This window comes from Drosophila nasuta, chromosome 2R (genome assembly GCF_023558535.2).
Source record: "Drosophila nasuta strain 15112-1781.00 chromosome 2R, ASM2355853v1, whole genome shotgun sequence".
NCBI lineage: Eukaryota > Metazoa > Arthropoda > Insecta > Diptera > Drosophilidae > Drosophila > Drosophila nasuta.
The window spans coordinates 17501507-17521486 of NC_083456.1; the positions used below are offsets into that span (position 1 = coordinate 17501507).

At 37.4% G+C, this 19980-nt stretch overlaps 4 protein-coding genes and 1 long non-coding RNA gene across 11 annotated transcripts; 3 read left to right on the forward strand and 2 right to left on the reverse strand.

Moving 5' to 3' along the window:
• Positions 1–325: 325 nt before the first annotated feature.
• On the forward strand, positions 326–6123 carry LOC132785852 (mitogen-activated protein kinase kinase kinase 7-like). 5 transcript variants are annotated; one of them, XM_060792145.1, is made up of 9 exons: positions 326–600; positions 674–973; positions 1026–1202; positions 1264–1402; positions 4872–5059; positions 5116–5427; positions 5476–5661; positions 5726–5861; positions 5921–6123. In XM_060792145.1, exons 1-9 carry the CDS (start codon positions 547–549, stop codon positions 6103–6105), a joined length of 1677 nt encoding a protein of 558 aa, XP_060648128.1. In that variant the 5' UTR covers positions 326–546; the 3' UTR covers positions 6106–6123. The 5 variants fall into 5 exon arrangements, with proteins under 5 accessions (XP_060648128.1, XP_060648126.1, XP_060648129.1 ...); XM_060792143.1 differs by lacking the exons at positions 326–600; positions 674–973; positions 1026–1202; positions 1264–1402 and adding exons at positions 3962–4026; positions 4087–4386; positions 4439–4615; positions 4677–4815; XM_060792146.1 differs by lacking the exons at positions 326–600; positions 674–973; positions 1026–1202; positions 1264–1402 and adding exons at positions 3962–4026; positions 4087–4386; positions 4439–4615; positions 4677–4815 and having other exon boundaries at positions 5566–5661.
• Positions 6124–7232: 1109 nt separating this feature from the next.
• Positions 7233–8735, reverse strand: LOC132785856 (uncharacterized). Of its 2 annotated transcripts, none has more exons than XR_009632367.1 (3): positions 8529–8735; positions 8307–8462; positions 7233–8245 (listed from the first exon to the last, which is right to left on the reverse strand). It is a non-coding gene; the product is annotated as an uncharacterized LOC132785856 (long non-coding RNA). The 2 variants fall into 2 exon arrangements; XR_009632366.1 differs by having other exon boundaries at positions 8307–8470.
• Positions 8736–10928: 2193 nt separating this feature from the next.
• LOC132787708 (evolutionarily conserved signaling intermediate in Toll pathway, mitochondrial) lies at positions 10929–12994 on the forward strand. The gene has a single exon (XM_060794974.1). It carries the CDS (start codon positions 11010–11012, stop codon positions 12243–12245), a length of 1236 nt encoding a protein of 411 aa, XP_060650957.1. The 5' UTR covers positions 10929–11009; the 3' UTR covers positions 12246–12994.
• LOC132787706 (GTP-binding protein 2) lies at positions 12634–17597 on the reverse strand. 2 transcript variants are annotated; one of them, XM_060794970.1, is made up of 5 exons: positions 17464–17597; positions 16992–17400; positions 14974–15645; positions 13112–13986; positions 12634–13054 (listed from the first exon to the last, which is right to left on the reverse strand). In XM_060794970.1, exons 3-5 carry the CDS (start codon positions 15635–15637, stop codon positions 12779–12781), a joined length of 1815 nt encoding a protein of 604 aa, XP_060650953.1. In that variant the 5' UTR covers positions 15638–15645; positions 16992–17400; positions 17464–17597; the 3' UTR covers positions 12634–12778. The 2 variants fall into 2 exon arrangements, with proteins under 2 accessions (XP_060650953.1, XP_060650954.1); XM_060794971.1 differs by lacking the exons at positions 16992–17400; positions 17464–17597 and adding an exon at positions 15920–16035.
• A 355-nt stretch (positions 17598–17952) lies between these two features.
• LOC132787707 (guanine deaminase) lies at positions 17953–19888 on the forward strand. Its single transcript, XM_060794972.1, is given in 4 exon segments — positions 17953–18121; positions 18195–18458; positions 18632–18786; positions 18846–19888. Coding segments are annotated over 4 exon segments (1419 nt in total). The 5' UTR covers positions 17953–18019; the 3' UTR covers positions 19744–19888.
• Positions 19889–19980: the final 92 nt, after the last annotated feature.

The window sequence follows — 19980 nt, forward strand, 5'->3', positions numbered from 1 at the left end:
GGAAGTAAATTTACTTGCCACAAATCGTGGACAAACTTGATCTGCGTGCAAAAATAACAACTGCGTCAAAAAAAAATTGATCATATTTCTTTTATACCTCTGACTTCTAGACAGACAGATAGTTAGACACACTTGGCTTTATTATCTCGACTATTGATATTAATGAAAATCGCAACCAATATAATACGTTTGTATTTATTTAAGAGTAAAGTACATTTAAGTAAAATGTATATATTTGTATTAGATAATTGTAGCACTTTTTTATGCAGGCCAATTTGTTCAGATTAATATTGTTTTACAAACCTTTTTCTAAGGGATATATTTTTCTAGATTAAATCGTTCCCATTTGCTATTCATAGCATAAATGTTTCACTTCCTGTTGTCATTACGTTCTATTTAATAAGCCTCAATTTCCTCTATCATAAACTTTTATCAAAACCACTTGTATTACATATTGATAACAAATTCTTATCAGCGGGATGAGCAATATGTTCGAATCAACGGCAATCATATTGAAGACGTTTTAGTCAGTTCGTGTTCTTCACCATGGACAGCATAGACATCACTAAGCATCATAAGGAGGTGTCCTTGCTGAAAAAGGTAAAAAAAAACAATCATTTGCGTTTATTATTTTTACACATATGATAACAAATACATAAATGTGTATTTTAAGATTGGGAGTGGTAGCTATGGAGTTGGGCACGAAGAAATTTGGAGAAATAATAATGATCGAGCAGAAGTCTCAGTGAAAATATCTCTTCAAGATTTTGAAATCGATCATCTTCGAGAAATCCGAAATCTAACAAAATTCAAGCATGCAAATATTGTCGCACTAAACGGTATTTATCGCAAAGAAAGTATAGGACTCATTTTTGAGTACTCAGGCTGTGGATCACTCTATGATTACTTACACAAAAAGGTTGCTGAAGTTGCATTTATTGAAAAGCTTGACTGGATGTTGCAATGTGCCAATGTATGTATTTTGGGATCTGTTCGTCAGGATCTTCATCTCATTCTTTTCATAGGGTATGGAGTACTTGCATATAAGAAAAATAATTCATCGTGATCTTAAAACACAAAACCTGCTACTTTTCGATGATTTTCGCATATTAAAAATTTGCGATTTTAACACAGCAAAGCAATTTGTAACGTCAAACACGGAAATTGATGGGACAGTTTGCTATATGGCTCCAGAAGTTTGTGTAAGAAATTATTTACAAGCATTTAGAAATAAAATTTATTTTTTTAATAATTTTTATTTAGGGTGCTAATGGACAATTTACAGAAAAGTGCGATGTATTTAGTTTTGGCGTTATTTTTTGGGAAGTATTATCCGAGAAGAAACCGTTTGATATCTATAGAGATTTGCACCCATTGGCTGTCCAAAAGAAAATTATTAATGGTAAGATTAATAATAATTAACAAATACATAACCCTGTTTTAAAAATTACTGTATTTATTGCTCCAGGGGATCGTCTGAATATAAATTATATTAGGATTCATCATGATTCTGATCTCATAACGCCAATAATAGAGAAGTGTTGGGATGGAGATCCAGAGAACCGGCCAACTATGAAAGAACTTGTATCTTTCATTGGAATTGATTGTAAAGTTTATATACCCATAAACTTCAAAGATATTGAAATTCGAAAAATCGTAAGGAACTAGAAATGTTTCGATAAAATCATTCACTTATGTTGATGATGTTTACAGGTTGCAAAAACTAGATTTGGTGTTGTCTGCAATGCATTTTGGCGATCTGGATTCTTCGTGAGAAGAGCGACTCTAAAAATAATTCCAGCCAATAAACAAAGGGAAATTATTATCCTGCGAGAAATTTATAAACTCAGAGATTTGAACCATAGAAATATTGTGACATTATATGGAGTTTCTAAGGATCTCGATAACAGAATATGCATCATTTATGAGGGTGAAGATTGTGGATCACTGTACCATTTATTGCATTATACAGAGGAAAACTTTAATATCTGGCTTAAAATAGAGTGGATACAGCAATGTGCCCAAGCAAGTATAAAGTGCTTTATATTTCTCTTGGTCTCACATTTCTTTTATAGGGATTGGCGTACTTGCATAGCAAAAATATACTACATCGGAATCTAAACCTAGACAACTTAATCATTTTCAATAAATATCGCTTATTGAAAATATGCCATTTGGGTAAAGCGAGTGAAATTACAATAAGTAACCCGGATTTTAATAGGATAGTTTGTTATGTGGCACCCGAAGTTTGGGTCGGTATGTTTCTATATGGAGAATGAAAAAAAATCTTTAAAAACTTCATTTATTTACATAGGGCGGCAAAAATAAATTCTCAAAAGCGGCTGATGTTTACAGTTTCGGCATTATTTTATGGGAATTAATATCGAAAGATATTAAGAATCCGCTTGACTTTTATAGACATATGGCTGACGTGATGCTTAGTGGTAAGAAACAATATTACCGATTCAGAATTTTATACTGAAATACTAATGATTTGTCTCCTTCTTCAAGTAAAATGTATTATTGAACTTTGCTGCCAGCAAAATGACAAAGTACGTCCAATGATTAAGAAACTGATTCAAGATTTCTGGATATTGGATAAAGATGCTTTAAAATCAAAGAACAAGAGACGCGAAATATTGGGTCGTAGTGTTTATGATATGGAAAATTTTTATCATCTATTATTCAAAGATAAATAATACAAAAAAATTGCATTCTGAAGTATCATTATTTAAGATTTTTTTCTTTTTTACTAGATTTTAGCTCTTTTTTCTGTGTTTTTAGTATACCTTCAATTGTTGTGGAAGAATGAAAATGTTGCAACGGTAATAAAGCACAGAAAAAAGTGCTAAAATCTAGTAAAAAGTCCTAAATCATTATTTTAAGAATTCAAAACTATCGAAATGAGACTCAGAAGTGAAAATCCTTAATCAAGATCAAACTTTCTTAAATAAACAAAAATGACCTATTTTATATATTTAAACTTTTTTAATATTATCCACAAGTGCTATCAGCAAAAACTTTATAAGTTGGGTTCTATTTTAGATGAAGGTAATAACAACATTTTGCACTGTCAAGATATAAAATTTTTGTTTTATGTAATAAGAAAATTCTGAAACGTCTGTGTTCAATAAAAAGAGCTAACCATTTTTTTTAGACATCACTTGTTATTGACGCACACATCCCACCACTTCGAAAACATCGATAATTAAGCGTAAATGTAAAGCGATTTGAAAGATTTTTGGTACATACGAGAATACCTAGCTTATAGTTTTTATGAATCCTGAAAATGTATTTTCAATCGGATACAAATTATAGAGGTTATTCAAATTTTTGTAATTTAGTAATTAATTCAAGCATTACTTGACTTATTAAAAATAAAAAAAGTTGAATAATTAATAAATAATTTGATTATATAGATGTTCAAATTTCGAAGCTAATTCACAACAATATTGGATTTCAATCTGTATTCAATATGTGGATTACGAATGTGTTTTCAATTACTATATTTCACCGTTGTTGTACGAGTAATTTCGTGTATTATTATTTTTTCTCACATTCGACAACACTCGATTATAGATTTCCTACTTGTTTTCTGGGTGCATGGGTCTTAAGTTTATAATCTACAAATATAGTTCATGGTCTATGAAACATATCTTATCTTTATCGTTGTTAAACATTTGAATGATTCATTCACAATCGCTGATTAATTGTCAGCTTTGAATCTTAAGTATTCTCTATATCTATATTCTTTTATCAAAAGAATAAATAGTAAGTTATATCAAAGCACTTAATTATTATAAATTAATGCTAACAGGAACAGGCACTCGACAGCGCCGATTAATTCATACAACAATTTTGTTTCTAACAAACCACTTACATTGATAACAACTTCTTATCTGCGCAATGAGCAATATGCAATTTAATGGCAGTTGTAGTCTAGACGTTTTAGTCTGTTTGCGATACTCAATGATGGACAACATAGACATTACTGTGCACCATAAAGATGTTCATTTAATAAGCATGGTAAGAAAGTTAAGACCTAAAAAAAAGTCGTTTTCATTTTATATAAATGTTTATTTGAAGATTGGGAGTGGCAGCTTTGGTGATGTACACATAGGAAATTGGTCTGGAATTAAAGTGGCTGTCAAAGTTTTCAAAGAAGCTAATAGTAAATATGATGAATCAAATATTCTGAGGGAAATAAGTAATCTGCAACAAGTCAAGCATGAAAATATTGTCACACTGTATGGTGTCTATCGCAAAGAAAGCATAGGGCTTATTCTTGAATACGCAGATTGTGGATCACTCTATGATTATTTACATAAAAGAGTCGTTGAAATTGCATTTATCGAAAAGCTTGACTGGATGTTGCAATGTGCCAATGTATGTATTATGCGATCTGTTCGTCATGATCTTCATCTCATTATTTTCATAGGGTATGGAGTACTTGCATAATAGAAAAATAGTGCATCGTGATCTTAAAACACAGAACCTGTTACTTTTCGATGATTTTCGTACATTAAAAATTTGCGATTTTGGTACCGTAAAACAATTTGCAACCACAAACACGCAAGTTGTTGGAACAGTTTGCTATATGGCTCCAGAAGTTTGTGTAAGAATTTATTTACAAACATACAGAAATAAAGTATGTAGTTCCGATAACTTTTATTTAGGATGACAATGGAAAATATTCAGAAAAGTGTGATGTATTTAGTTTTGGCGTTATTTTTTGGGAAGTATTATCCGAGAAGAAACCGTTTGATATCTATAGAGATTTGCACCCACTGGCAGTCCAAAAAAAAATTATTAATGGTAAGATTTATAAAAAAAAATACATAACCTTGTTTTTTAATAATAGATTCTTCCAGGTGCTCGTCCGAATATAAGTGACATGAAGATTTATCATGATTGTGATCTTATAACGCCAATAATTGAAATGTGTTGGGATGGAGATTCAAAAAATCGACCAACTATGAAGCGAGTTTTGAGTTTTCTCGGAATTGACTTAAGACTTTACATACCTATAAACTATGATGATATAGAGAAAAAAGAAAATGTAAGGAACTACGAATATTTCGAAAAATAATCTAATATTACTGATATTATTCACAGTTTGTGATTGGTAGATATGGTCTCGGCTGTAAAGCATATTGGCGAACTGGATTTTTAAACCAAAAAGTGGATGTCAAAATTATTCGAAGCAATTCCCAAAAGGAAATTAATATTCTAAGAGAAATCTATAAACTCAAAGCCTTAGCACATCAAAATATTGTCACGTTATATGGAGCATCTAGGAATTCAGAAGCTCAAGTTTATATGGTTTTTGAGTATGCAAAATGTGGATTGCTCAACAATTTTTTGCATTTGGCTAAAGTGAAATTTCCTCTCCATTGTAAGATGAAATGGACGGAGCACTGCCTCCAAGTAAGTTTGATGCTCTATATATTTTTCCTGGTCTCACATTCTTTGTAGGGTTTGGATTACTTACACAACAAAAATATTGTGCATGGGGATCTTACCACTAATAACCTGTTTCTTTTCGATGACTGTCGTAAATTGAAGATATTCCTTTTTGGACAAGTGAATGAAATAACTAATAACCCAACAGATAAAACACAATTCACTGAGTCATTTTATTATATGGCTCCAGAAGTTCTTGTAGGTACATTTTTATATATATTGAAAAGATAAAATCTTAATTATAATACATTTATTTACAAAGTGCGGAGAAACGACATTCACAAAAGAGTCTGATGTTTATAGTTTCGGCATTATTATGTGGGAAATACTGACTGAAGTGAATCCAGTTGCCAAATTTAATGACAATCAACCTTCAACAATCCACGAAATTATTGATGGTAAGAATAACTTTCATAAAAAACATATAACAAGTCTTTACAATTTCATATCGCTTCAGATACTCAATCCAATGAAAACTCAGATTATTCTAATAGGCATTTTACTAAAGTTAAATCAACAATTAAACGTTGCTGCAGTAAAAGTCCGAAAGATCGTCCATTGATTAAAAATCTTTGCAGTAATTGGTTTATAGATGGACCCGAATTTCAAAATCCAAGTCGTATAAATTGCTGCATAACTTAGTAAAAAAAAATAATATATCAGCAAATTAATAAAAAATTACTTTTTCTAAAATATCAAATTTGTATTTGATTTATTTAGAAATTAATTTAAGCATTGTTTAATTTGACTTATCAAATAAAAAGTTCAATAATTAATAAATGATTTAACTTTATTGCTGCTTGAATTTTGAAGTTGATACATTATAATAGAAGACTTTAATTTGTATTCAATCTGTGGAATACGAATTTAATTTCGAGTACTGTCTCCGTTGTTATTATTTTTATTTTTATTGTTGTTGTGTTACTAATTTGCCTCATTTATCATTACTTTCGGACAGACAAATGCGTTTTCTGTGTCTCTTTTTTTTCTTGGGATATAAACTTAATTGTAATAGTTGAGTCTGAGTTCGGGGAGCTAATAAATCTCACGCGCCTCCGATTGCATTTTGCAGACACGCCGCGGCCGCGAAGTGTCCAGTTCTAAGCGCATAGATAACAGCTGGAGTCGCCGCAATTAGGCAAAGGTGTTGATGCCTCTCGAGGGAAAAAAAGTAAAAGAAAACAGTCGCGACTCGGCCAAATTTGGCCCACCAGCTGTCCGGTTTCAAATGACCAATGTCCAGCTCATAATTCACTGACGGAAAGGGTTGCGCCTGGCCCAGGGAAAATCTGTCTGCTTATGTGTGTGTTGACAACACCTTGAAGATGATATAGTATCTCTATAAAGTAGTAGAGCGTGTGTGCATGGCGCATGTGTCTGGGGCAGTTGCATAAATCAATGTGGCTGCTTTACGAGCACATCGCATGCAACACTCGAAACAGCGAGTGGGTCAGTAGTTGCCCTGTTCACGTTTAGCCTTTTGGCGTTGCATGTGTGGCACGGCACGCTAGACTTGCAACACATAGTACAACATGCTTACGATTGACCCACTTGCAGAAATCTCAGAGCAGTCCGTTACTTTTCACACACCCAAACTGGTTGAGAAACGCGATCGCAGAACGCGAAAGCTAAGCGACAATTGTCACGACGACGACAGCGATGAAGGAAAAACCAGCCGACTGGAAAATGCTAAACAATACAGAGAGAGGGGGGAGCGAGAGAGAAAGAGAGAGAGAGAGAGAGAGAGAGAGCGAGAGCGTTGCTGGAGACCAGCATAATTGATAGACATTTAGATCGTGGTGTGGCGGCTTTTCCAACTGGTTTTTATTTTACTTATTTCGTTTTTTTTTTCCAACATTTTTTGCCTTTTTATTGCCTCTTTTATTGTCTTAGATTTTTCCTGCTTTTATTGTGTTTTTCTTCTGCCGTTTTTAATGCAGCTCTCTAACAATAGAATGTCTTGAGAGAGTTGGACCGCTTGACTTGGGTTCAGATGAGTTATGAGCCAGGGTGTGGTGACCTTTCCCACTCTGGTGGTTGCTCTCCGCTCTCTACCCTCTCCTGGCTGCACTCTTTTTTGGAATCGAGAACCTCGACCCAACACACAAATGGACTCTATTAACGTATGTAATGTGATACGCGATGCAGGGAAAATCAAATGAGATGCTTTCTAGTGGTTGCCCGTGATGTGAGCTGATGTATCTGAGTATCTTTCGGGCACACAGCATATGGTCATTCTCGTCAGTGGTCAGTCGATCGTTTGATACTTGTTCAATCAACTATAAATGCGCATCATTTTTTTTTCTTTCCTTCTTTTTTTTTTGGCATATTACATTACATTGTTGCCCTTCGCCCCGCGGCAGCTGCCCAAATATTGTGCCTCGTGCTGTCAGCATTTGTGCAAAGTTCTTCTGCTCTTCTGTATTTTTCAGCTGCCCACGCCAGCCATATGATCAGCTTTATGTACATATACATATATGTTAGTTGATGGAACCACGCGCGTGCGCTACCAATTTCCACATTTACATCCACATGCAATCTGCCTGGTTTCTGCCCTTTGTCTGTCATCAGATGAGCGTGTGCGCGTTTTGTTTATTTTTAACTTCTGCTATTTTAGTTATGCGCCGCTTCGGTTTTTCATTACGTTGTTTTTATTGTTTTGTCACACGCCCTGCCTTACATCCATGTTTGCCACGTTTGCCAGACTGCCTTTGCCGCCTTGCATTTTCCTATCCTATCCATCGCAGGCTGCCTGCAACGGCGGCTGCGCCTGACTTCCTGTCTAAATAATTGCGCATTTAACGCAAACACACATGCAAAGTGAACGAATGACGAAAACTCACCGAATAATACACACACTTGCAGCAGACGACACACAAGATACATACACGACTTGTGACTTGTGCTCCCCTCTCTTGGCTGAGATACACACAGAATGCAATGTGTAATAAAGAAGAGCAGTCACTTGATGCTAGACTTCTATAAATAACATATAGCCACTGCAGAACTGTGTCTAGAGTTACTGACAGGAAAAAGCTGCAGTAGGAAAAACTTGCTCAACTTACACTTCCTGTGCATCTCAAGGTTGCAAACCCAAAAGATACTTTTTCATAGCGCTGAAATAGATGAATACATATAGCAGCTATGTGTTTGCGGCTGACATTGATTTCGCTTAAAAAGTATCTAATTGAAAATATAGCAAACATTCGGTTAATTTAAATTGAACGAAAAATACATGCTAAGAAATATTATAGAAAATGAATTTCAATATATATTAGATATGCGAATGGAAAGAACAATGCCTGACGAGGTTCGAAATGCACACGAACAAAAAAACAAACGTCATGCGACCGACAATTTTACTTAGTATATAATACCTAGTATATAATAAGTGAGTGAGCGGCAATCTTGAGCGTTGAACGAACTGTAAAATACCCTATAATAAGTATTATTTGTTTCTAATCTTTGGGTATGCGCAAATATATTAAATGATTCACACAAAAAAATACTTTATTTTTCTTTTATAAATACATGTAACTACCATCTAGTTAATAACACCCACTAACCGTATTTACAGGGTATTGCAGGCAGTACCAAGTTTATTATTTGCACAATTTTTGGCGCAACTTTTCGCTTGCATTTACAAATACATCAACCAAATATCTACGAATATACATATATAGGAGCATAAACCTAAATTTAGTATGTACTTATAGACGTCTGTGAGCACGTCGAACGCTTATCGTGGAATTCTTGAAAATTGAATGCAAGAGACGCACAAACAAAAATAATAAATAAAATGATGTGCATATTACGCTCTAAGGTAGAGGGAATGCTTCTTTGTTTAATTCTAATAATTGTTTACGCAATGGCAATCTCAAAAATCGAATTGCAAACGACGGCACAGTAGATGATCATGCTGGAAACCTGAAGCTCTTTTGCATCTTATGTGTCAACAAATAACCATCTTATATAAATATATGATAAATGTACAGTTGATTCATTCAGAAATTTCAAAATTATATTTCATAACTAGTTAAGAGATTTCTTTTATGGGGTTACCCTTAAAAGTTAGTTGAAAGGGATTCCCTTAAGCTAAGAAAAGATTATGCTATTATATAATATAGAACTCTAAGTTGCCATTATCGCACTTTAAATACATAATTCACTTACCGAAATCATCAGCGCACAACAATTTGTAAAATTCATTCAACTCTTGCATCTGTATCTCAATCAGAATCTTTTGCTGTATCGGAATTTGTATCTGACAGTCTGCCCTAATTATTACACATACTCAAACACATACATATATATCGTGTATAAGTATGTATCCATCTACATACATAGGTCTCAGCTCGGTCATTGCTTTCGACCGTGTGGGGAACGTGTGAGTTACGCAACTACCGGGCATCGAAATAATTATGTGTTCTGCTCGGTTCTGTTCTGGATCTCGTTTAGTGGTCAGTGGTCTGCTGGCTGCTCTCTAGCTAATCGACTGTTTTCTAACAGTTAAGTGGTGTTAAGTGCTACCACAAAAAAAAAAAAAACCAAAACAGGCAACGAAAAAGAACTGATTGGTTTATTAATGAGCTTCAGACTACGTTCTCTCTTTGCGCCCTCAATTTCTATGGTCCAGTTGTATTGTATAGCGCCCGCTGCATTGACATTTTAATGACGTTTATAATCAACGCGCATTTGAGTATTGCTGGCACCATAAAGTATTCATCGAAAATTACATTAAATATCGTCACAACATTTAGCAGCTGATGAGTACATTAGAGCATTCACCATCCAAACATTTTCGTTATGCGGGTCAGCGGCTTTTCGTCAGATCACATCAAACAAGCTCGATTTGTTCTTGCTTGATTGATCGATGGGGGTGGTTTGGACTAAGCGTTTATGTGTCAACATTCAATTGTAAAGTGCCCTTATGAAAAAACACACATTTACGTCTCTTATAAAACGCTCAAAACTGAAATGTTATGCGATTAAGGTATTTCCGTTCCCACAAAATAAATTAAACGTATATTAAAAGTTGGTTTGAGCTAAAGATATGACTTTAAAACTCTCTTGACAATGTAATAAAATGTGTTGTGAGATTTCTAAATACAACTAAAAGCGCGAAGAGTATATTTTTTTTATCGCAAGTATCAAATTGCCGACAAAGGATCGAAATATTATGCAAAATGTATTATGATAGTTTTTTAATGTTTTTTTTTAATGTTTCCAAATAAAAAATAATTATATATAAATTAAACAATAACTAAACATTAGCAAAATAATTTTTATATTGTTTAATTATAATAACAAAAAAAATTTGTCTATTTTATACAACTTGAGCGGTTCTTTTGAATTCGAAATACCGATTAAGAATACCATACTGTTTCGATAACAGTGTATCGATTGGTTCGTTGGTTCGATTGCATGTTTTTTTTCAAATCGGCAATCAGCTGTTTGTTATCGGACAGTGTTGCAAAATGTGTTTGTTGTTGTTTTATAATCGCCGAATTTAGTTGAATTCAATTTTTAATATATTGTAAATAAAAATGATACGCAAATTGCACTGCATGCTGCGATTACAAAGCGGCATCACACAAACACTTTACAGACACAGAGCACCGACGATCCTGGCGAGAAGTTATGCAACGGACGAAACAAATCGAAATGCAGATAGCAAGAATGGCAATAATGCAAAACGAGCCTCCAAAAGTCTGCCCGCTGTGCGCAACCCCTTTGGAGCCGCACAGGAGAAGACGAAGAACTCTTACTTAGCGATGGTGGAAATCTTTGAGGAACGCGATGTTCATCGGCGCAACCATGTGGAATTCATCTATGCGGCATTGAAGCACATGCCCGACTTTGGTGTGGAACACGATCTAGAAGTGTACAAGGCATTAATCAATGTGATGCCCAAGGGCAAATTCATTCCAACGAATGTATTCCAGTCCGAGTTCATGCACTATCCCAAACAGCAGCAGTGCATCATTGATCTCCTCGAGCAAATGGAGGACTTTGGCGTTATGCCCGATTACGAAATGGAGGCAATGCTACTCAACGTATTTGGCAAGAAGGGGCATCCATTGCGCAAGTATTGGCGCATGATGTACTGGATGCCCAAGTTCAAAAACCTCTCGCCATGGCCACTGCCCGATCAGGTTCCCGACGACACGCTGGAAGTCGCTAAGCTGGCCGTAGAGCGCATGTGCACCGTGGATCTGCGTTCCAAAGTAGATGTGTTCGAGACCAAGGAGCTGAAAGACTCGCTGGACGACACCTGGATAGTGAGTGGCATGAGTGTCGAGCAGTCGAAACTGCTCAAAGAGCATTCACCACAAAAAGCGCTCTACATTGAGGGACCCTTTCACATCTGGATACGCAATCGTCGCATAAACTACTTTACGCTGCGTGCGGATGCAGATGCCGAGTTCCTGGCACAGTTGGACGAACGGGAGTTGGACGATGATGATGTCAGCCAGATCGGTGTGCCATTCTTTGGACGTGCACCGCCACGACGACACAATCAACTGGGCAAGATGCGTTCGGTGCATCAACAGGATGATGGCACAATTTTTGCCATCTGCGCCACCGGCACCTCCACCAAGGACTCGCTGCTGTCGTGGATACGTTTGTTGGAGCTGCATGGCTTGGCGTCATTTGACCAAATACCTGTTCTCTTTCGCTTCAAGTCCGTTGTGCCCGCAAAGGCGGAGGAAATCGCTGGACCAGCAGTCTCGAGCAGTGATATTGATGCATCGTTGCATAGTCATAAGGAGCACACGTAGTGAGTTGTTGTTAATAAATTAATTGCCGAGCAAAACGATTTGTTATCCTCTAGTTTTTTTATTTATTAATTAAGTATGCGTGTGAACAAAATTAGAAAAAAGAAATTCGTATTCAATTTGAAATTGTGACATCTACAGAATCTCCGATTCCTGCATATTACTATATAGCAGATACTCTTCTATACGTATATGTATCTTTATAACTTGGTAATTAGATTAAGGTAATAATATTATACTGGAGTTTTGAGCTTAAACGAAAAAATCACAGAACTCGCGAAAACTAAATGTAATGAAGATCTGCTACAAATTCAACGACTTATGAAGTCTGTCACTAAGCTCTAGTAATATGTACATTGCTATATTCAATTTGAGATATATATAGGCGATATCTTTTCTTTTTTTTTTTTGTGTATAGTTCTTGATAAACTAGAGTAAGTATTAAGCTTGTCAACTGGAGAAGAAGAAATGCTAGGTACTCTGCCGGTGATTGTGTGTGTTTTTGTGTGTTCTACGTCAATCCTCTCAAGAACTCTCTACTTGGCGCGCGTCTTGTTCACCGGAAACACCTGAGTGACCACACCGATGCCCTTGCTGGACATTCCCTCGCGGAACAAGATGCGCATTCCAGGCCGCACATACTCCGGATGGCCAACGAACTCAAACATCACCGAAGCGGAATCATTGGTGCCCAGCTTCTCGCCACCCATGATGCCGCGTATCACGGCCGTTTGGCGTATGCTGCCAATGTGCACAGTGGTCTGAAAACCCACATAGATGGCCGTCGCATGAAACAGTACCGAAACCTTGGCCTAAAATGAAACGCAAGTTATTTGGGTGACTTTTAGTGATTGTGCAGCTGCACTCACCTGAAAGAAGTATGTGCCATAGGGTTCATCAATGTTGCCCGAGTCACTCAGCAACACCATGCCGCTTCGCAGCGATGGCAACTCCTGCGACGGCGTAAACGAGAGTGAAGCACTTTGGCCAGCGCGCACCACTCGACACGGCGCCTTGTTGCGATGTATGGTGTGCACATTGACGGCATGGAAGCTGCCATCGGGCAGTGGTCCAATCTTCATCGGCATGTTTTCGGTGAGCACGCCCTGCACCAGCAGTCCACCCACGACGGGACCTACATCGGTCACCCGAAAGATCTCATCGATTTGAAATTCGCATGGCTCCAACTCGAGGCGATCCTTTTCCGCATTGCTGATGCCCGGCGAGAGCACATATAAAAATTTGGTGACTAGATTCAGGCCAGTGCCCGTCACATTCGAGACACAAAAGATGGGCACAATGTTCTCGGACACCTGATTGGAGCCCGCCGAAATAGCCTCATCGGTGTTGGTCACCACAAATGGCACCTTGCGGCATCCGATGTTGGTGAGCAGTGTGCGCAACTCCTGCACCGTGGCATCCGGTGATGTGATATCAGTTTTGGTTATCAGTATGAAGAAGGGCATGTCCAAGGCACGCACTATGGCCAGATGCTCCTCGGTGGTGTCGTTGCAGCCGCTGCCCGCCGACACCACCAGCATGGCATAGTGTGGCGAGTAGCCACTGAGCGCTTGGACTGTGGTGCGCATGTAGCGACGATGTCCAGCCAGATCCATGAAGGTGACCAGCTTGGTGGAGCGATCGCTGATCTCTTCGGCGGTCATCATCTCATTGTACTTGTAGTTGACCACATTGCCCAAGGCATCGAAGCCCAGCGTTTCATGCGAGATGCAAGAGGTGCGTCCTGCAAATAACAGAAAACGATATTAAGAGTCTGGGATTGTAGATTATATTGAATTTTTGATTTATTTTTTAAATAATAAATGAGAATGGTTTTGATTTTCATAAAAAAATTAAACTTTTTTTTTAAAAAAGAAAGAAAATAATATCTGAAAAATAATGATTTGTGGGTTTTATTTTGTTTAATTACTACAAAATACACTAAATCGATAATGACTTCTTTTTTATACCCGCTACTCATAAGGTAGAAGGGTATTATAACTTTGAGCGGACAGGAAATGTATATATGTAACAGGCAGAAGAATGCATTTTCCCCATAAAGTAAATATATTCTTGAGCAGCATCAAAAGCCGAGAAGATATAGCCATGTCCACAAAGTTATAATATCCTTCAACCGAATATGGATAGCGGGTATAAAAACACCTACTCTAACAAAGTCTTAGATGCATTGCATTTAACTTCTATGGTATATTTCGAATGTAGTTCTTTACCTTCGGTATTTTTGAGTATTTCTGCGGTATTTAAAATGGGTAGCGGGTATCTGTTTATATATTAGTTTTAGCATAATAAAATTTGAGATTCTCTTATCTTCAAGGATCCATTTTACAAGAACATGCAATAATAGTCACTCAATAACCGAAAATAATCAAACAAACAAATAATTACCACAAATTTAACGAAATGCTTTTTATAGTTTACTATACATCAGTCAAGTGCTGTTAGGTCGATATCTAAATTATTAATACCCAATTGGCTATTCAAATTTTTGGCAAATAAAAAAAAAAAAGACTTTACAATTACACTTTCGTGAAATAGTATTCAATATTATGAGTTTACTGATTGTTCTCAAACATAATGATAATTGTAAAACAATTTTAGAAATATCAGAGCTCGACATAATCAAATTTTCGAATTAAAATTAGTATTCCGGTTGGAAAATAGGGTAACATTTAGTCAAGCATTGATTATGATTACTATTTAGATTACTTACCAGACTGTATCTCGTGCATGTGCCGAAACATGTTGAGACGCGCCCGTCCATGACCATTGTCCAGTTCATCCTGCGTGAGCACGCCCAGCAGCGTCGATTTGCCCGCATCTGCTCCGCCCAGAACCGCAACGCGCACCTCGATGTTGTGCTGATCGTCGGGTATCTTGCGCACCAAGACCTCGGCAACCGATCGCCGCACCGCAATTGTTTTGCGTCGCAGCACCGAGGTGCTTGCTCCCAGATGATGGGCCATCTGCTTGAGTGTGGTCAGCGAGGCGTTCATGTCCTTGTCGCTCAGACCTTGAAGATGCCCTGCATCGGAGACGCCAATCTCGTAGATGGCTTCGCCGTGTCCCTCCCGCAGTCGCCACTTCATTTGCGTGACCAGATGCTCGAAGCGCTGCTTTGAGGGATTCACCAGCTTCAGTTTGTACTCCACATTGCCCAGCTGTGGCTCTGGCGGCAATGCGCCCTGTTCGAAATCAAAGATCAGATTGTTCTTGGTATTGCTGTTCAAGTTATTGCTATTGTTGCAGTTATTGCTGTTGGCATTGGCATCGATTTCGTATTCGCTGCTGCCGCTGCTGTTGCCATTCAGTTCTTGCTCCTCATCGAAGCCATCGTCGGGCTGATTCGGATCGAAGAGGCTCAGAAACGACTCCATATTTGCAGCTGAAGCGAGAAAAATGCAAATTGTACACAAAAACCAAAAAATAAATGCAGATCGACAAACAAAATAACATTTGCGGCCAAATGCGCCATTTAAAACTTTTACAATATACACAGCATTTTTGGCTCTTGGCCTCTTTTGGCTCGCAACGACCTTGAAAACTCTTGTTTATGTTTGCTGTGCGTCTTCTTCTTAGTTCATGTTCTTGTCGTATACTTAATATTGCACATCGAGGCGTATACTTAATAAAGCATATATTTATTTAATTATTCCTACCAAAAGTCAAACACAAAGAAAACTTGAATTCAAGCGCGATGTCGAAATGTTTTTCCCGTTGCGTTGTTTGTTGTGCACTGTCCGCTTCTATTGTGTCACTGGCACGAAAAAAATCGATTTTGGGGACGCTGACGCTTTGGCCCAGTCTTTACATACCCACATACATACATACATTCGCATGTATGAGTGTGCATATGTACGTATGTGTAACAACACGAACGTAGTTGATTTAGCTAACACTTGCTTTTGGCTGTGCTTCGCATCTTATATGCGCGCACACAACTACACAAGTCTTATACACATGAATGTGCTTTGTGCTTTTTGTTTTCAGCTGCCTTTCCAATTTGTTTATAACTTGTTCTGCTTTGTGGCGTCACACGCACACATACAAGCAAGCGCGCGCAAAGAAACGCGAGCAAGTATTTTTGTTGAGCTTTTCGTTCCTGGTTCGCTACACACTCCGTTCGGCATATTTGTATTACACCATCTTATATTCGTTCGCATTGCTGACACACTCTCTCTCTCTTCCGCAAGTGTGCAGCGCATACAGAAGTCTTGTGGGCATGCCAACGGTATACTCATTATTGGCCACCCGTTTTCTGTTTGCTTTTCGCATTTTGACGTTGTTGGCACTGCTTCTTGGTTTTCTATACAAAGCGTAAGATACGCATGAATGTATACGAGTGAGTCTGCCAGTGTGTATGTAGGTGTGTGTGTTTGAATGTGTTTGTTTTGATCAGCTGCGAAGCTGAAGTATGAAGAATCAGATAATAAATAAATACAGACATTTGCACTTTCTGGCGCAATCTTAAAATTGTTTTTGTTTTTATTTTTATTTAATGAAAGAGAGCTTTCAATGACGGGAAATACGTGTACATATATTAACCGTAAACATAGATACGTGTCAATTGCTAATATATAAATATTTGCTAACATTATTTATGTAGACTCATTTTGTGGGTATTGTTCTATTGTGCATTAAATATAATGTTGACCAAGCACACAGCAATTTCTTGGTGCTTTGTTGACATCTTCATATGCACAAACCGCGAATTGATTTCATCATACTTACATTTAACAATAATTGGCAAACCAGTTTAAAAGACTTGAATGCGTGCAAATTATATGCAATTTGTGTTGAGTAATAAAATTAGAGGATTGCGCGAGACACTTTTTGTATTGGATTCTCTCCGCAGAGTATTTCACATTTGGTTGTAATTACGCCATTGTTCACTTATAATTTATGCTACACAGCAAAATTTGGAAATTAGACGCCACAATTAGCACACGAAACAAACAAATTAAAGAGTCTTTCACATTGTGTTTATTGTTTGTAAATGTTTATTTACGTTGCGTGTTACGTTGTTTTTATATGAATGACTATGGAGAAGGGAGCGAACCTGCGCAGTGAGCCAAGCTGGAACTAGTTCGATTTTATGTGTATCGATATTTTCACAATTTAAATTAATAAAAAACGATCTCTGTAACGTATAAATAAAATTTTGTTGTGTTATTTATTCAACAATTAATAATAACTTACGTACTGTTAGAAATTTTAAAACGCTTTGGGGAGCAGCAAGAGAGTTATTAAGTAATTTCTGTATCGATGTTAATACATCTGTATACATATCCACTTGTATAAATGTACACCTGTACATGTATGACCATAAGCAAAATTTCTCAAATATACAGAGTACACACTCATACATTTTTACTTTGTTTCACTTGCTATATAATTGAAATATTTGCAAATTCGTACAAAAAGCCGCATAACATCTGTCATTGTAGAACTTTGACTGGTTAACGTTGCAATGCCTAGTAGCGAATTGTATAACTTAACTGACATACAATTAACTGTTCATCATATTATCACCTTCAATATATTACAAAGCTTCGCTTGACTCATGATAATTGAATTTACATTGAATTAGAATTGATTAAACCGCCTATGTTTTGCCATTCACAAGCAAAGTCGACAAATGACGTTGCCAGACAACTATAGTGCTGTTGTTGCCCACAACAAACAATTTAAATACTTGTTTATCAGGTCATTTCGTTTCGGATCGCCGTGGGGCCAACAAAACACGTTGATAACTAATCATGGCTGCTGTTGTTGTTTACCGTGGAACAATTCTGCACACCAAATCGTTTGATGAATTCGAATCCTTCGATCAAGGCTTCGTGGCAGTTCAAGATGGAAAGGTAACACTATAGATCAAACATTGTAGATTGATAAGAATGACATTGATAACCAGTTACTCGATCTGTTTTTAAGATAATTGGTGTGGGCAACGATTATGACAACTGGTTGTCCGCTAATGAAAACGTGGACCCCAAGACTGTGAAACAAGTGCAACTCTCGGAATTTCAATTCCTCTGTCCAGGTTTCTGTGATGGACACATTCATGCGCCACAATACGCCCAGATTGGATTGGGAATGAGTGTTCCACTGCTCGACTGGCTAAATACCTATACCTTTCCCACTGAGGCTAAGTATGTGGATCAAAAGTTTGCCCTGCAGATCTACAAAGGCGTTGTGGTAAGAGTTACCTTATGGAGAAGTTTATTACAATTTCGCTTATCAACAAAATGTCATCATACAACTACACATAAATAACTTGCCGATAATGCCCCCACCCCATTTTCAGTCACACTTTACAGCACTTAATTGCACCAGCTGATAACTTGATACTGTACTGTCTCTCAATCTAGGAAGCAACTCTACGATGCGGCACCACGTTGGCCTCCTATTTCGCCACCAATGACTTGGCATCCACTCTGATCTTGGCTCGGGAAGCTGTGCGTCAAGGTCAGCGGGCACTGATAGGCAAAGTCTGCTCCAATTGCAACAGTCCCGACTTCTATGTGTGAGTACCTCAAGCATGACTGTTAATCAATTAAGACAATCACTTCTCTTATAATTCAGTGAAACAACTGAGCAATCTGTGGAGGGAACCAAGAATTTCATTGCGGAGCTACGTAAACTGAACAGTCCTCTGGTTTTGCCCACCATAACCCCACGATTTGCGCTCAGTTGCAGCAAGGAACTACTGAGAAAACTGGGTGACATTGCCAAAGAGCATGATCTACATATACAGAGCCACATCAGTGAGAATCTTGATGAAATCAAATTCGTTAAGGAGATTTTCAGCATCAGCTATGCAGGCGCCTACGACGAAGCAGGACTGCTGACCAAAAAAGGTTTAATTAAACACCATAAATCTTTAACAATATTAATGTTTTTTTTTGCTTCATAGACGATCATGGCACATGGAGTACATCTGGAGGACGAGGAGATTGCTTTGCTTAGGGACCGTGGCACATCCATAATTCATTGTCCCGCCTCCAATACCAATTTGAATTCTGGTCTTTGCGATGTGCAGCGTTTGATTAAAGCTGGCGTAACTGTGGGTCTTGGCACTGATGTTTCTGGTGGAAATTCCGTGTCCATATTGCATGCCTTGTCTCGTGCTTTAGATGTATCTAAGCACATTGATGTCTTCAATAGTCAGGACATTCGAGGTTCCGGAGCAGCCAAGAATCCGCAGAAAAACTACAAGCAATTGTCCTATAAGCAGGCATTCTATTTGGCTACTTTGGGTGGAGCAAAGGCATTAACTCTGGATCACATCACTGGCAACTTTGCTGTGGGCAAGGATTTCGATGCTCTCGTGGTGGACGTCAGCATATTGGAGAAACCTCATCGTTCGCTTACGGTGGATGAGCTGTTGGAGAAATTCATTTATACTGGCGACGATCGCAATATCACTTCCGTTTTCGTGGCTGGCCGCAAAGTAAAAGGCCAAATTTGCTATCCCGAGTAAGAAAAGAATTTCGTTTGCTAACAGTTTCATTTCGCCTGGAAACGCATAGAGAATTTATTTCATTTATCTGAGTATGTGTGTGAATCGATTGTAAATGCTGAAATTAGGGAACTTTTAAAGTAACATTAAATGAAAGCGTTCATAATCCTATTTTGTAGTTTTGATTGGTCATACCATACACACACACACTTAATCATTTACAAATAGTAGTTCTTTATATGGTATATATAGTATATA

Bases quoted from the DNA above. Each gene is read 5' to 3' on its own strand.
- LOC132787708 (XM_060794974.1), top strand. From the start codon at position 11,010: ATGATACGCAAATTGCACTGCATGCTGCGATTACAAAGCGGCATCACA.
- LOC132785852 (XM_060792143.1), top strand. From the start codon at position 3,970: ATGATGGACAACATAGACATTACTGTGCACCATAAAGATGTTCATTTA. The intron at 4,816-4,871 runs GTAAGATTTATA...AGATTCTTCCAG, and splicing joins CCAAAAAAAAATTATTAATG to GTGCTCGTCCGAATATAAGT. The intron at 5,060-5,115 runs GTAAGGAACTAC...TATTATTCACAG, and splicing joins ATATAGAGAAAAAAGAAAAT to TTTGTGATTGGTAGATATGG.
- LOC132787706 (XM_060794970.1), bottom strand. From the start codon at position 15,637: ATGGAGTCGTTTCTGAGCCTCTTCGATCCGAATCAGCCCGACGATGGC. The intron at 13,987-14,973 runs GTAAGTAATCTA...TGTTATTTGCAG, and splicing joins CATGCACGAGATACAGTCTG to GACGCACCTCTTGCATCTCG. The intron at 13,055-13,111 runs GTGAGTGCAGCT...GTTTCATTTTAG, and splicing joins ATGGCACATACTTCTTTCAG to GCCAAGGTTTCGGTACTGTT.